At 41.8% G+C, this 16,790-nt stretch overlaps 2 protein-coding genes and 1 long non-coding RNA gene across 5 annotated transcripts in view; 1 reads left to right on the top strand and 2 right to left on the bottom strand.

Annotated features, from left to right (window-relative positions):
* Positions 1-385: 385 nt before the first annotated feature.
* LOC308365813 lies at positions 386-1,160 on the top strand. The gene is made up of 2 exons (XR_013968666.1): positions 386-447; positions 866-1,160. It is a non-coding gene; the product is annotated as an uncharacterized lncRNA (long non-coding RNA).
* A 3,661-nt stretch (positions 1,161-4,821) lies between these two features.
* On the bottom strand, positions 4,822-8,213 carry LOC308365928 (trans-1,2-dihydrobenzene-1,2-diol dehydrogenase-like; the record flags this gene model as incomplete). The annotated part of the gene is made up of 7 exons (XM_080839563.1): positions 4,822-5,074; positions 5,266-5,416; positions 5,676-5,800; positions 6,091-6,343; positions 7,052-7,215; positions 7,407-7,518; positions 8,124-8,213. 7 exons carry the CDS (start codon positions 8,211-8,213, stop codon positions 4,989-4,991), a joined length of 981 nt encoding a protein of 326 aa, XP_080695689.1. The 3' UTR covers positions 4,822-4,988.
* Positions 8,214-9,493: 1,280 nt separating this feature from the next.
* myo1b (myosin IB) overlaps positions 9,494-16,790 on the bottom strand; it is a gene marked incomplete at its 5' end in the record, with an annotated part of 53,073 nt that continues 45,776 nt past the window's right edge. Inside the window, 9 exons of one of the 3 annotated variants that reach the window (XM_080839985.1) lie at positions 9,494-11,930; positions 12,014-12,129; positions 12,367-12,519; positions 12,770-12,902; positions 13,108-13,214; positions 13,342-13,476; positions 14,041-14,115; positions 14,989-15,075; positions 16,448-16,534. In XM_080839985.1, coding sequence (XP_080696111.1) covers positions 11,801-11,930; positions 12,014-12,129; positions 12,367-12,519; positions 12,770-12,902; positions 13,108-13,214; positions 13,342-13,476; positions 14,041-14,115; positions 14,989-15,075; positions 16,448-16,534 — 1,023 coding nt within the window. In that variant the 3' untranslated portion in view covers positions 9,494-11,800. The remainder of the gene's footprint in view (positions 11,931-12,013; positions 12,130-12,366; positions 12,520-12,769; positions 12,903-13,107; positions 13,215-13,341; positions 13,477-14,040; positions 14,116-14,988; positions 15,076-16,447; positions 16,535-16,790) is intronic. The other 2 variants (XM_080839983.1, XM_080839984.1) reach the window with 2 other exon arrangements.

Here is a 16,790-nt window from a genome sequence, read left to right as displayed (position 1 = left end):
TCGACTTCATCTGACGCTGGAAAATAGCTGAGATACAGCTTTGAGGTAAGAATTGTTTAACTTCGAGTGGATATTTCAACACATGACTATTTTTCTTGTCATAAATGAAACCTGTTTAAGGCTACATGTTGTTAATTTCGTCAGTATAGGGTGTGAAACATTGATTACAATAGACGTGAAGCGAGATCCCCTCTCCTCATATGAACATGGCCATAGGCGTCTACTGCACAATTTTCTCCGACAAAGTCTCTCCTCCCGTTAGTCCAAACGACGAGCTTAATTACAACAGTCAGACAATTTAAACATTGACAACTGCGTAGCACTTCTGTGAACTAACTTATGTCTAATAATATCTCTACAGGTAGCATCTTAGGCTACAAGACCCCACATGATATCCATCAGATCCCTCGTCCATCTGACTGGTGCAATATATGCCACTTCCTCTCGGTAGGCTATTTCATATTTTAATTGTTTATTTTTTTTCATGCATATGAGGCAACCAGCTGGGAGTAAACCACATGGCAACACAGACAACATGTAGACAACAAACTCATGCCAACATAATGCATTTACTGTGATGCAGTTTCACATGTAATATGACATGGTTTGTAAAGCAATGTTTGAAATTGCAGTTGCAATACAACAAAGTTATTTTCAGGGGATCTAGTGAAGGTGGGGTCTGTTGTAAAGGTGACCACGTTAAATACAGGCCTAAAGTGCTGGGGGAAAATCCTTTTGTATCCATAGTACGGCCCTTGGGGCTTTATAAAAAAATTGAAATGACATTTAAAATGAATTGTTCCTCACCCCTGTTGTAATCCCCTGCTATATTATAGTATATTTTAACGAAGTCCTTTACGTTCAGGAACAAAAACATTGCAGCTGAGTGGGGAAATCCAGAAACCTCCACCCTGAGGTGATCAAGCAGAGCCAGTGGACCTGTGGCCATGAAAAGCCACATCTTGTTAACCTGGCTTAATTTGACTTATTGTCATATAGCCAGTGGACTGTTCTTTTATTTACTTGCGAATCAACGTCACACAAGGAAGGAATACTGCATGTTCCCTTTGTAAGACATTGGTTTCGAGATACTGTTTCTTTTTAATAATGTTCATTTATTGTATCTTGGAAATTATCTGAATAAAATCCAATAACAGTCATCACTGTCCGTGCCTTGCTTTATTCAGGGGTCACTTCTATTAAGGTTATGTGGCACCAGCCTGTCAAGGGCGTTTGGTCTTAAATATTTCACACAATCACTGAAGATTGCTAAGAAGAGGTTCAAGCAGGTGTCAGTGTGGAGGCCATGGACCTTAATGTCTCAGTAATTAAGGAGTTTCATCTACACCATTTCTCTGTCATGTCAATGTCTTGAGTTACTTGCTCAAACCCTGTTGGGTACACAGACCTCATATAATACAGGCGAAAAGGAAATCATACTCGGAGTACAAACCTTCACTGTCCTTGGCTGCCTTTTCTTTCCCTTTCGTGCTCTTTCAATATGTGCTTCATTGGTGAACAGCATGTAGCATTTGCGCTGGTATCCTATTGCCATATTAGCTGGCAATTCCTGGTCTTATTCCAGATTTAAAGCCTCTAGGGCATTTCTGGCCACTTCCCCCTCTTTGCAGGGTTGCAGGTTCAGCCATGAATGGGCACACTGCAGGAACTTTGACCAACTTATATTTGAAAATTGTACTACTCACTTGACAAAATGAATTTATTTATTAAATGGGAACTTAATTTGCATTATCATACATTAAGAAAGTCATTGACTTTTTAACCATAGAAAAATGATTGGAAACGCAAAGATGAGGCAACATCACCTACTCCAAGACTTAAAGTAGAGAAAATGGTGTTTTAACATTCAGTAGTAATGTATTACACATTATATATAATGTGCCTTATCTAAAATATGTCACTCCAGTTGCAATCTCCCCTCCAGACAGCGACACCCGAGGTTGCTTCTGTCTTGTTCTCATTGAAACGCACGGTCTCAAATAGTTGCCCTGAAAATTCGCCCGATCAAAAAACAGAGACTTTACAACGATATGTTCGCCAAATGTGCACGAAACGAAGGTGGAAACAAAGCAAATACAGTTTGGTGTATTTTTATGAATCCATCCTTAAAAAATGGGCTTCACAGCTGGACGGTAAGTATTAAATGCACAATTCGGGGGTCCAGCCCACCACCTAACCCCCCCTACATAGCTTACTGGTCAGTCTTCAGGTGGTGGTTCCTTCAGCTCTGCTGCAGTAAGGACAGTTACAGGTGGTCATGTCTGCCAACCGCAATAGTCATCTACAACTCTGTGCCAGGAGGGGAGACTCCTCCTCTGAGTGGTAATGCACATTTTACATTTAATTGAAAGATTGAATCATTCCTTATAGTTAAATACTATTTTGTTCTATTTATTTTATGTGATACAGTAGTAGTAAGTAGTGAAATTTCCCTTTGGGGTAGTCTAGTAGTAGTAGAAGTAGTAGTTACTTGCTATAGCAATGCAGAGCAGGGCAAGGTCAAGGAAAAGTAAAGCAATATAGTCCTCATTTCCAGCCTTAATCTCCCTTTTGGAAAAGGCACCTTGATTATGCACTCACACAACAATAGCCCTATTGTTATGGATTTCTTTGTGATGTGTTGTGACTTGGTGCAGTTGAATATGAAATGGTGTATATGGTGTACATGCTTGGTGGGTATTTGAGTTTATTAATGTTCAGAAAGGAGAGAAACTGTAATGTATTTGTAAATCCCTGCGTAATCAATGACAGGAATATGATATGTGATATGTCATGGGTTTGTTTTTGTGCAAGTCTTATGTCATTACCCAATAACTTGGATAATTTATTTCCTCATGCCATAAACAGCACTCAACACCTTCATATTTCCTATGTGTGTTCAGTGATGAATAGGTATTATTTATATTTGTAAGACAGTTATGTGAAAATAATGTGTAACATGTAGCTGAAACCATTACAATTTCACTTTTAAACATAATGCATTTAGTCAAACTCCAAGTAAAAATCCAAGAGATGAACTGAGGGGTAGAGGTCTTAATTGTGGACCACTTGGCACCTTTCTAGTGTGGCAGACACATGACTCATTTAGATGGCAAAGCCTTTAGATCACTGAAATCTTGGAGCAAAAAGTGATTCATGCTGGTTCCCTCAAGCTTGATTCATGGTACATTTGTATACTGACGTAAAACAGCCCACATTACTTTACACCCAACAATGTGTTGTTCCCGCTTGTCCAGATTGCGTAAGTTATACAGGTTTTGCCTACAGAGTTAATGTACAATGCGTTTTACATAACTGTCTGAAGGGGAATAAAAGGTAGTTGTTATAAGGAACACATTTATTCTAAATGCTTTTTCACACTGACAAGGGGGGAACTCCCATATGAAAGTCATGTAAAAGGATACCATGAGATTGTTTTGGAAGTCTTCTCATATGGGTGTTGTGAAAACAGCCTTTCTGTCAGCGTGTTTGCAGTCATGTTTGCGACAGGAAGAGAAAGTGTTCTAAACCTTTGCTCAGGGTTGCCTTTAAGAAACTGAGAAAAGTTTGATCAATACTGACTGCCATAGTGATGGCAGTAATCATGTCTGTTTAGTCATGATGATGAAAGGTGGCGGTTGTACATCATGAGTCACTGACAAAGTTGCCAACTCTCACTTGAATGCACCTCATGCCAAAAAATACACCCCTTTTATTTGTTTGTCTATTCTCATGCCAAGTCAATCTTGAAAGTTGGCAACTGATTTGACTTTCTGATTGACTCATTGATCTTCACTCTACCACTTTTTTGGAAAATAAAATAATAATCTGGACTTTTCTCGGCTATTTCTATTCGATTTCTATTCATCTGGTAAAATGCAAAAATAGTCAGTTGTTATTTACCATTATACACCATGCTATATCTGATGGATCAGATGGTTTCATTTAGAAATATTACTGCAGTGAAACTGGGTCACTTGTGATGTTCCTTAAAATGAAAATCAACGACATGCAGCATTCATTTCCATTAGGATGTAGCAAAGGTGGCTAATTCATAAAGAAGAACCTCTCGAACACCATTGCATGTGGGGACTGTCATTCACACAGATTGTGACGAATGTAATGTTTCAGGGAACTTGTTCTTTGACCTTGTTCTGACATTTTCTGAAACGTTTCATGCACTCTGTTCATTGTTTGGCTCTAGAATCACAGGTGAAGTGGGGGAAGCGTCATCACCAGGAAATGAGAACAGAACAGCGAAACTAGATTTGACTATATACATAATTGTTTGAGGATGATCTGATTACACATAAAGGAAACAGTAGGATGAGAAGGACAAATTGTTCACTTTAGTATTAAAGGCAAATCTGATTGTTTAGCAGGTTATATAAAAAACAAAGCCATGAGTAAATATTAAACATGCACCCGATCTCCAAGGATAAAAATAATGTTGGACATCATTAACAATCTGCTGTTAGATTCTAATTGAACAAGGTACATTCAATCATAAACATGCTGTGGCAAATAAGTCGTAATAGAATCAAAATGATTTAACAAAAGATTCAATTTGTTTGTGCTACCTTGTTCTTGAAAGACAGATTGAGAGCGATTTTCTCTGTTTGCAAATACAACATAGGAAGAGTCTCCCTGAAGCATCCCGATACTATTGCTCAACTTCTCAGGAGGTTTATATCAGCTGGCACTGGTTTGTGATCTGAGCCATTCTCTATGAACTGTAGTCATTTTGTCACCAAGGAGATGCAGGTCACTTTCAAATGTAAACATTGTTCAGTATATTTGAGAAATAACAGTGGGACGCAATTAAGATCTATAACCATTTTACCATCAACATCAAACATGATACATTTCACCAATAAGACTACAATGCTCTATGAACACAGAGGTAAAATCCAGCAAAAATTATTTGAATTGAACAGTGGATGGGGTGAGGGTGTCTTGTTCTCGTTGGTCTTTGTTCCACCTGTCGGTCATGTCACTGCTCTCCTGGCCTCATCCATCACCTCTGCCAGGAGGCTGGAGTCTGACCACGACATCACAGGGCTCTCTCTAAGGCCTGAAGGGCAGGAAAACAGACAAAAGTTATACACTGCAAGTCCATTAGCTTAACACAAGATTCAATGACTCTATTTTGATTAAGGATTGACACTTTTCTTTTGAATGACCAGGGCTCTTACACAACTAAATAATATTGTTTTTGCAGCTGAATAATTGCCTCTCTCCAAATCAAATTCCACAAAGCTTCACCTTGGAGCAGACACTGGCGTACTTCTTGGGCCTCGTAGCGTAGGCCTGTGCTGTTGATGAAGTTGAGAGGCATTGAGGGTTCCGGGAGGGGATGCTTACTTATTACCCCGTTAACGTCCAGTGCAGTGGGGCACCACATGTGGTCGGGTACCTAGGAAAGGTTGAGAGCCTTTAATCTCTTAAGCCTAAAGTCTACATTTTCATTTGAAAGTGATTGAATGAGAATAAAATATACATACACGACAGGAATTAACAAAAAATATAATACTCTGACAAAGCATTTTGTGTTCGAAATTGGATAATTCAACATTGCATATGTAAAATTGTCAGCAATTCTTAACTAAGGCCAATCAAAGAGTAGGACGAGGACGAAGACGAGGATGAGGACGAGGATGTGGACGAGATCATACTTTGATGGTACCCTTAGAGCCGACTATAACAGCATCATTGGTCAGCATCATGGAGATGGAGCAGGTACACACAGCCATCCTCTTCCCAGAAAACTTCAGAACAATCACCAAGGTTTCATCAACTCCTGGAAGAAAAAAATATTTAAGTTTATTCAGAAAAAGAATCACACTGTAGGCACACCACCAGCTACAAATGATAATCTCTATGCAGTTTACATTCTCAAACTGAAGACAATCATTCCATAGATTTGAAAAATACAGGTAGGTTTCACCTTGGTGAATGATTGTATTTCACAACATCTCAGAGGAAACTTTAGAGCAACTCCTTGAGAAATAGGGATCAGTGCCAAGCAGTGATATGGGGCTGTAAACGGTGCTTGCCTTTACGATCAGCATTATGTTTGGTATGCAGTACCTGTATCCAGACAGGATCCAGTAGCATAGACAGACTCTGGCTTCTCCCCGTTGAACACCATGAAGACGAACTGCAGACAGTAGACTCCCAAATCCAGAACGGCCCCTCCACCCAGTTCTCTCTCTGCCAGGCGAGGGACGTGTGTGAGGGGGGCACCCAGGTCAGCTCGCACCAGCTGCACCTCCCCCACCTCCCCCTGGGCCAGATGCTGCCGGATCTCCACCGACACAGGAAAGAACCGTGTCCACAGGGCCTGACGGACAGAAAGTTCATCCAAAATGGTTCCCTTCATACAGTGTTTGTACACAGTTCTATAGCTGGGAGTAGCAACACCCTGGCATATTAGGATTTGCCCTCCACACGCTTTAATATAATTGAAGAATGATGTGAAAAAAGTCTACAGTACATTTGCCTATACCCCTCAGACAAGACCTGGAGCTGGACAAATGGTCAAACTTAACCATGGCTTCTATTATCTAAAGGGGGATGACGAAAGCCCGGTGTACCCTGACCATGACACTTTTAGTTTTATCTTGAAATAAAACATTATAGTCCGTCAAAGAAAACATTGGTAAAGGCCTGTGTGGTGTATACTATAACAACAACAAGAGAACGTGGGAACATATGTTTCACCTCAAGGGAGAGTAATAGCTGCCAGCCTAACAGTGTGGTATCTGATAGGACCAACAGTGATCCAGACAACAGTTTGTTCAGTTTGTCGGGCAATATGGTTTTGAACTGTGTATGAACTGTAAACCTCAACGCTCCCTGCAGGCCAAATACCAAGACTGAAAAATGTGCTGTTATATTTAAAAAAAAAAATTAGGAAACATGTAGTTAAAAGTATGTCAACTGTTTTGCGAAACATCTGGACAATGAGCTTGTAAAAGCAATACTAATCGATTGATAACTTATATTATACAAATGAACATAAGTACATAAGTCAGTTATTGTAACTCACTTCCATCATGAAGACTTTGTTTTTCTTGGCGGTGGAAATAAGCTCTGACACTTCTCCTGCATTCATCCCGAGGGGCTTCTCAATCAGCACGTTCTTCCCGGCATTCATGAAGATCCTGCCCGTCTTCAAGTGATGAGGGTGGATAGTGCCCACATAGACTACATCTGCAGGGAAACACCAAACATAACCGAGGAACCTGCTCCAAGTATGTATTCAATTATTAATATGGCAGTCTAAGTAAGCTTAAAACACTGTTAACTGTGATGTTAACCTTCCCTTTAGGGTTCACCTAAATGTCCATTTGTCTGAGCCAAAATTGGTTTTGTATGTTTCTTGTTCATCTTCCGTCACTCACCTATCTCAGAATCTTGGGCTAGCTCTTCATAACTTCCGTACGCTCGTGGGATGCCATGTTTTGCTGCAAATGCCTGAGCGTGGATCAGGTCTCGAGCAGCTACAGCAACCACCTTGAGGTTTATATGATAAAATGTGATTATCAAACTCTTGCTTTAGACACTACGGCAATTTTAATTCCACACTGGCTGTTGTACCCAAACACAGTCCATTTGCCGTTTTGGTCTGTACATGGAGTATGATGGATAGAAGGCCACAAATCCATTGTCCTGTATGCAAATATAATGCAGGACTACCATAAAGTCGCTGGTAGAGTGTATGAAAAATCAGACAGTCCCTATAACAGAGGCATTACGGTTTATACTTTATGAAACAAGGAGTTGCAGTGTAAGCATTTTTACACTTGACTTAACGGTCTTTACTCAAACACTGACTATAACACTATTATTTTTCACATTCAGATTTTGGGAAATGTTGACCGAGGCAAAGCACTGTCACATGTTCATTCAGTTGAAGAATATCTGAGACTAAAAACTAATTTCAAAACAGTTCCGCCAACCAATCTTCACGGCCTGCTCCCCAAAGAGACCCAAGACACAATGACCTTTGCACACAGGCATGAGAAGCAATATATCAAGGAAGAATTCTATACGATTATCACCTTAACCCAATTCTTAATGCCATGAAACAAACGACCCTGCGTTTTAAACATTGCTACCTGATGTTCCCCGGCAGGCAAGGTCCTCAGTGCCACCGTGAAGTCATGACTGATCTTTCCAGCGCTGCAGATGCCCCAACGAGTTGCCATCTCGTAGGATCCCACTAGCCAAAACGCCCGCGTGTAATCTTGGTAGAGCCCAACTCCACGACCATCACAGGCTAAGCTACTTCATGCAAGCGCCGCTGGATGGGGACAAACACACGCGCAAAAAGTACATAGATATAATATTTCAACTGCAGATGGCGCCAACTGAATCCCTGAATTTAGAGTAGAAAAATGCACAGCTTGATGTGAAGACCAATTTTTACTCATGAACCTTAATATAGGTTCATAAATCCAAGTATTGGTATTGTCAGTTGACTGAATTTTTTCAGAACGACAGTCTATTGATAATAAACTTAACTAACAGGCACAGACTGAAATGAGGGGTACTTCTACATACAACCATATAGTCCTTCTTGGCAAAGCAGAATAACGGAAAATAAATGAATGGACAGATGTCATCTAAGCACACTTAAATAAGATCATTAGGATGGATTATTTTATCTATAAAATGCAGTGATTTGATCTATCTGATATCTGGTTAGGAGTTTAGGGTGAAAGCCTCAGGGCTGGAATGCTTCCATCAGCTTCAGTGGAATAGATGACATAATCATGTTGAGATAGCCTGACTTTGTCTGCAAAATGTGTAAATCTCAGGCAAATGTGTGACGTGTAGCAACCCTGCCTTTGACAGGGGATCATCACACTTATTTTGAGTAAAGGTGAAAATATTTTCCTGCTGGGTGTTTTCCTCCACTCACCCTGTTTAAATGGCTAGGGCAGAGCCCGCTTCACTGTCGCCACTCCCCCACGTAGGCAGTCTCTCAACAGGAGCTTAGGTCCCTCCCTGCTTTCCCAGCCTGCATGGTGGGAACTAGGCGCAGGCTGGGTTGTAATTGGGTGCTATTTTTAACTTGACGCACACAATCTGTCAAGGGCTGCTCCCCTAGAGGCCTGCCCGCCAACAGCCTCCTCAAGCCGCGGAATTTAACCCCGGACAACTCTCCAGATGTGATGGAAAACATCTGGACGGGGCTGCCACAGGCACTGGTCCTTCACCATCTACCTCCATCTCTGAACTAGTGTTGATAAAGACCAATGAGGCACTCATTCCACAAACTTGAAGGAAATCAGACAACATACCATACATTCATGTTACATATTGTGGATTACATCCATCTTGGTGACAAGTTGTTGCTAGGCTAATAGATGATTTCACAGTTAGAGAGCTGTCCGTAATGGCTACCTGCATCTTGAAACAGTTCCCAAACCAATGAACCCACCACACTTTCAGACTGAATTAAACACACAGAATAGACAAAAAGTTGTATTTATTCCTTTAATTTAAAAAAAAGATTAATTGAAATTTGTTACACTTAGTACTATTGAAACATGTCCATGTTCTCCTTTGAGTACAGGTTACATTAGGCACAAAACAAGAATGCATACATCATTTCTTTTTAATCTCTCCTTTACTTCAAACTACTAACACAGAAGAGAGCGAGAGAGAGAGAAGATTAACTGTAGCATACTGCATTAGATTTCGAAAACTGTACAGAATCCCAAAAGGAGATGGCTTCCTACTAGCTCAACTTGCTTAGTTGTGTTGGAGAAGAGAGAGAGAGAAATCACTGTTTATGAACCCCTTCTGATCAAAACCCGATTTCTTTTCAGTGGAAAAAATAAGCATACAAATTCTTAAAATGGTGAAACACCAGCAGAATGCAAACAAAAGAATGTGATTAGAGCTGAATTATATGAAATTCAGCAGAATGTCACCACTGTTTTACTTTGAAATCAATAGTACAAAAGACATCTAAAACATCCAACATCATATTAAATGTACTTCAAAATAAAGCACTCATTTTGATTTCTGAACATGCTGTGTGAGTGTGTTTGTGTGTGTACGCTTGATTTGTAAAGAGGAGGAGCAACATGTTTTCAATCTCTGCATGAGTGTATAGCTGTCTGCTCTCTAAATCTGTTTGGTTCTGCCCCAAGAAAAACACTGCATTTATTATTAGCCTCAATGGGCTGGCTAAAAATAAAAAACAGCCCACATTCCAATGGCAAAAAGACATATAGATTTACTGGTTTTGCAGCACAGCAATATGATAAGTTTAGGATTCTATAATTAACCCCTCAATACACTCCATTCACAAACAAGCTCTATGGGTTGCATATTTACAGCTGGCTTGCATGACGCAGGGAAGGATTTAGCTAGAAGGTGCAGCCTCCCTCAACAAGCATCTGGGAAACGGCATTGTTGGGGAAAATCACCCCTGGATGTTGTCCCCCTTTAACATGTTTTTCTTTTTCTCTGGGGCTGACCAGTAAGGGAAGGCTTGCAAACAGAGGACTGTGTGTGCCGACAATAAGAATATTTCCCTTTCCCGTAGGGGGCTTTCTAATAACAAGCACACTGGCAGAGAAAAAGGCTGCTGCTGCAACAACCGTTTGAGCAGCATCTGGAGAAGCCATTATTGAGAACATGGGAAGTATGAGGGGTCCCTTGACTTCCTCCTTCCATCTTGAAATGTCTTCTTCACTACCTGTCTGATTTACATATGGGCAGAATCTGCACATTCAACAGTCAGAATCAAGCTGCATATGCATTGGGATTTTGGACTAAAAGTGTGCAACTGTGTGTGGGCCTTTCTGTGGAAAACAAACAAACAAAAAAAAAACCTCAACATTTAGATCACACGCATAGTGTGCTGTCAAAAACCCCTTGCTTGCCTAATCTTATAGTCAACTGTTTGTAATCAACTGTGCATGAGGGGAATGTTTGGGCTTTGGCTTCTCTGTACTCATCAAGGCTGATTTCACACTGCTGTGAGACATGTGACATTCCCGTGCTGAGGGAGCTGCTAAATGGCACAAGGTTATTTACAAAAAAAAAAACAAAAAAAAATGGTGGTTCTAAAATCAATAACTGTACAGAACTACTTCCTTTTGCTAAACTTGAATCAGTATGCTAAGTGGGCACCGCCAAACCAGCCATCCAACCAACTAACAGACAAAACGAGAATTAGAAAACATCAGATTCCCACTCTTTGTGTCTATATCTTGCCAAAATTTAAATAAGTGCAATTGTTCCATTTGTGACCTTTCTTTCAGTGCTCATTGACTTGATCTGGCAGCCTTGCCAGCCAGGTCGGACCCATGCAGGGACCCAGACAGCGTGCGTGGCCTGGTGTAGCTTATCTGGGTGAGTACAGCCTGGCCTGACTGGACACAGTCCCATCACGTCTGGTTTAAGCTGCTGCTGATGCCATCTGATGCGCGTAATCACAATCATTATTTTGCTGCTGAACAAGGAATTTCTTGTGCTATGACAAAGCGAGGACCACATTCTTTATTGGTAGACCCACTCTCCTATTAAAAATAGTACAGGTAAAACAAAGAGCTTATTTTATTTTTAGGGTCATGCCCACTGTACTTCCAAATGGCATGCAATTTCCTCTTTCCTTGGTATTGCAGCACAAATACAGTGAGCCAATCACTTTGAACTAGAAAAACAACATAAGCACAATAAAATATTAGAATTGCACAATTACAAGGTGGGGGGCTTTCGTAGGGTTGGATGGTAAAATGTCCAAGAGTTGGAACCCCTTTGGGAAGAGTCATTTCTAGGGCGATGGCACACAAACTTCTAAGAGACGGTTGTTTTTGCGCTTGCAGGCTGCACTGCTGCCATTCTTCGGGCCGCCCTGGATGAACTTCACACACACCTTATCCTGCTTGAACTGCACCAGGAACCTGAAAGACGGAGGGATTGAGGTCAGACTAGCCCCTCACACACAGAGAGACGTGCATGGACAACATGAGGGCTCGCTACTCACTCGTCTGAGATGTCGATGTTGGCTGCTGGTGCTCCCGTGCGGTGGAGTTTGGTGATGATCTCAATCAGATGATCGCTGCTGAGCAGAAAATCACCCTTGGCTGCAGAGGCAGTGCCCTGTCGAATTAAGGAGAGCATTACCACCGAGCCAAATGGAGAAGCACGCCAAAAAAAAAAATCACACCAAAAAGTTATTTTCGACATGTCTCTTTAACTGCTGCATCTGAGGGAGGCGTATCACTCTTGAGGAGACTTGGTACAGGCCCAGCCCTGAATCAACCCAGTCAGCTTCTGCTAAGTGCCACCCCTCCTACACCTCGACTGCAGCAGGACAGTTAAAGGTCATGAGCTTACCTCTTTGAGTTTGAGGGCGAAGAAGCCGTCGACCTGCGTGCTGACAGACACACTGCTGAGATCCGGCAGTGGCACGCAGGCCTTTATCTGGCCAGTCTTCTGGTCGGCCAGGACAAAATTGTTCTTCGTCAGCAAGAAGATCCTAGGTGCACCCTAAGTAGTGGACAGCAGGTACTGTTTATCTGTTATGTTATGGTCCATATCACCAGGCATTTCTACCACAACACTGTAGAGTTTTACAGTCTTAATAACATCTCTTAAAATATAACATGTCTGGTTAAATATGTGACATTTGCATAGTCAACAGTCCATTTAGAGAGCCAAAACTTTGACACTTAAAATATGGTGTAAAGAAACGATACATGATTTCCACTATATAGTTATCGTTTGCTGAATAACTAACCTTGCCATTGGCCCTGTTTATCTTGTTAACGAAATCAGCCAGAAGAATCTTCTCCTCGACCACACTGTTCAGTTTCTGGTACTTGGGGTTCTTATTGATCTCCAGGTAGTCACCTTTGAAAGACTGACTCACGCTTGAGGGGACAAAACATCAAAGATAAATTATCATATTAGGTGATATTACTGGATGACCTTAATTTCCCTCTGGATTAATAAAGTATCCATCTATCTATTAAAAGGGATCTGATAAGATGTGTAATGATTATACAGCATTTGCCTTTGAAGCTTGATATTTATAACTGTTAATGATGAACATATTATTAAGACACAGGTTCTCACCTGCTTGGGTACAGGGCCTTCTTGTCCTTAAAAATCTCACTGGCCTCCAGTTTCTCCTCATAGATGGCTTTCTTCTCCTCTGTGAACTGGCTCCTGTATTTTTTGCACTGAAGGAAGAAAGTACGTATGAAATGTTCACTATGTCAAACGATATTACTGAACAATCAGTTTAAAAATGCAAGGCACTTCTGTACCACAAGCAACTGTAAGTGTAAATATGAAATGGGGACTGACTCTCCACAGGTGAAACATCCTCCTGAGCTCCGTGTGAGCTCCTTCCAGGAACTGGTAGGGTCTGGTAGACCATGTTTTATCAATAGGGGACATGGACGGGACGGTGTTCTTCAGCCCCAGGAAGTATTTCTGCATCTGAAAGACACGTAACAAAGTAGGATTTTAGCGTTAGGAAAATCATGAGAAATGAATAAAGTCTTTTGTGATGGAAATGAGATTGTAAAAATGTTTGTTGCACTTCACAATGTCAATTTAATAGTGAAGGCAGATGCTTTATGCCATGCCTGATTATAACACACTTTAGATTGACAGCGTGATAATGCATATACAGTATAGACCAGATAACTGACAGTTGACCCTTATGGTCTCCCATAATCTAAAAGAGAATTATAAAATAACAATTAAGGCATGGCAAATTGTTTTATATTTGTACTTTGATCATTTAAATTCTCTATATGACAACATCATGTAATTTGTACTTCCTTTTCATTATTTTAGTTAATATATTTTTTTAATCTTTTCATGCTGTGTTTGTTATTTTTTTTCCATGGACATTGCTTTAGCTCTTATTTATGTAAAGCACACTGAATTGCCTCTTTGTATGAAATGTGCTATATAAATAAACTCGCCTTGATTGAGCTATTTTATAATTCCCCTTTTAGATTATGGGAGATCCCACAACTGTCATGAGCCACTTACAAGCCTCTGGATGGTGAAGTCATAGATCTTTCTGCCAGCGTTGGCCCGGAAGAACTTCCTGTACTCCCGACGAACCTGGAAGCAGAAGGGAGAGGGTGTTTGATCTTTGGTGCTCTTTGTACTTTGGACTGCATGGGACCTGATGATGGTGGTAAAGCACACACTACAAAAGCACACATACAGTTAGTGACAGTTACACCTAACCTGGAAAAGATTGAAAATGGGTGAAAAACACTGATGGAAATGAAATCACAGACAAAAAGTAGAATACTTTGCTATTTCAGGAACCATTAAAAATGTTGGTGGAAAAAGACATGGGGGAAGAAAGGGATATTTGAAGACATATCCTCAAAAATACCAACAACTGACAATACTGACAACAATAAACCTGAATAAGGCCCTTGTGAACACACACACATTCAAAAGAACATCTCACTACAAAAGCTACAATGACAGAAAGTGCAAACAGTCATAAACTAGAGCCAACAGACAAGCAGGGTAGATTGACAGAGAAAAGACAGCAGGCAGACAGACAGACAGAAGTAAGAGGGAGACAGACATTCAGACAGCCATGGCCGTGTCAGTCAGGGTCGTTGCCTTTGACCTCTCCCATTGAAAAATGACAGTCTTTGGGCATGGGCTGGGGGAAAAGCATCTGTCGCTCAATTATCCAGAGTCAGCTTATCTAAAGCCCTGGATTATATGTGCAGATTTGATACTGCTTTATAGAGCATAACAGATAGGCCAGTGCTATGACACAACCCTTTCAAAAACAAGGTCTATAGGTTATAAATACTAATGTATGGCACTCAGCCTTGCCCGCCCAATCAGCACGTTGCTTGAGTCCCCAGCTGTGGCACAGTGAGGCTGACGGCACGCTGCACACCACAGGCCGTGCTGTGGCAGGGTTAGGGGGTCGGGAGGCTGGGAGCGGTGCTTGGCAAGTACCTTAAGTCCCAACCAGTAGGCCCAAATGACTGCGACCGCGTGCTTACGCCTGGCCACCTCCTTCAGTCTCTTCAGCTCTCTGCGGGCCTGTGAGGGGAGGAGAAGAAAAGAGACAGAGAGATAGAGCGAGGGAGAAGGAGAGAGCGAGGGGAGAAGGAGAGAGTGGAGAGCAGGTGAGTTGAGATGAAAATCGTGGGGGAAGGGGGAGACGGCACGCAGACCTGCCCTGCTGGAGGGTGGATGGACACGGCACACTGGTTAGCACCCCTGGCTGAATGCACTGGTCCGCACTCCGCAGAGAGAGGTGGCATTATTTGAGGGTGCAGTTCCCTTTGCAGAAGTCATCAGGTTCCAAGCTGGAATATTCCCTTTTTTCCCCTTTTTTTTTTTTTTTTTTTACTGATATTATCAAATTAAGTTGTCATTCTTTGTTATTTATGTACCACCAGGTCACACTGTCAAAACATGGAAAAAAAGGAAATCACAGTAGAACTCAGGCAGGGGGCTTCTCTGGTAGTTGGAGATCCAGTCATTTTCACACAGAAACACTGCAATCCACATCAAACCCTTGAGAGTAACTGTGCATGCAAACAAACAAACACGCAAAAAATAAAATAAACACACACTTCACTGCATTGCACTCTTTAAAAGACACACAGCACAGCAAGAAAGGAGAACATCTCAGATGCAGCAAGAGACGGATCTAAATAGTGAATCATGCAGGTAGAATTAAAGATGGTACAGGAAATGGGCCTCCCTCTTTCCAGTCCAGTGTGAGAAAGGATTGGGGTAATGAAAATGGTCCTTGACCAGGACTAGAGGAGACATGAAGCTATGGCTATGGAGGGACCCCTACATGAGAAGCATGGTTTGTAAAGTGGGCCATGTGGCACAGCGGCAGGAAGTGCCAACTGTGTGCCTCGGAATGAGCCAGCCTCCCTCTGGCGCCTGTCTGGATGAGCTTTAATCTCTGTGCTATGGGAGCAAAGAGGCTTATGGGAGGGGATCCTTGCACACCACCCCCACCCCCACCCCTTACCTTTGCCTCCGCTCCACATCGAAGTCTTATGCTATGAGGTCAACTTCATCATCACTTCACATCATTCATCTCTTTCTAAGACAGGAGGTTCTCACTGACCCTTAGCTGAAGGGACTTACCCTCAGCTGAATGGACTGACTCTTAGCTGAATGGACTGACCCTCAGCTGAATGGACTGACTGTCAGCTGAATGGACTGACTCTTAGCTGAAGGGTAACTTACATATGTTAAGTATGGTTCTGGTTCTCATGCAAAGGGACTCTGTAACGCATGCTTAGGCATCAGCTGTAGAACAGAGGATGATGGATGGCAATGGCAAAGGGTTGGTTCTGGAGGGGGGGCAGGGATGCTTTGGTTTCCATGGAAAGATGTGAGGTGGCAGGTGGGTGTGATGGGAAGAGAATATGAGCATCCCGTCTACCTTTGTCCCTTGCCAGCCAGCCCATATGATGGACACGGCCTGCTTACTCCGAGCCGCATGCTTTAAACGTCGCAGTTCCCTCCGAGCCTGTTTCGTTCAATTGTGTTCACGGGGGGTTGGGATAGTGGGAGGTAAAGAAGCATTAGAAACAGGGAGCAATTAGAAGAAACCATCCGTTCAAGGGTGAATGAAAAATAAATCAGAAATCACGAGAACAGTGATCAGGCAAATGAAAAAAGAACATCTGGAGCAAATCACCAAATGTGCCAGTTCCCAGTCTGTATTTGTGCTTTACTGTGGCGTGATGTTTTCATAAATCCATCAATCTTTTCATGTTTAAAAA

The sequence above is a fragment of the Sprattus sprattus genome (assembly GCF_963457725.1).
Source record: "Sprattus sprattus genome assembly, chromosome: 5".
Taxonomy (NCBI): Eukaryota; Metazoa; Chordata; class Actinopteri; order Clupeiformes; family Clupeidae; genus Sprattus; species Sprattus sprattus.
This window is presented reverse-complemented; position numbering and strand designations above follow the sequence as displayed.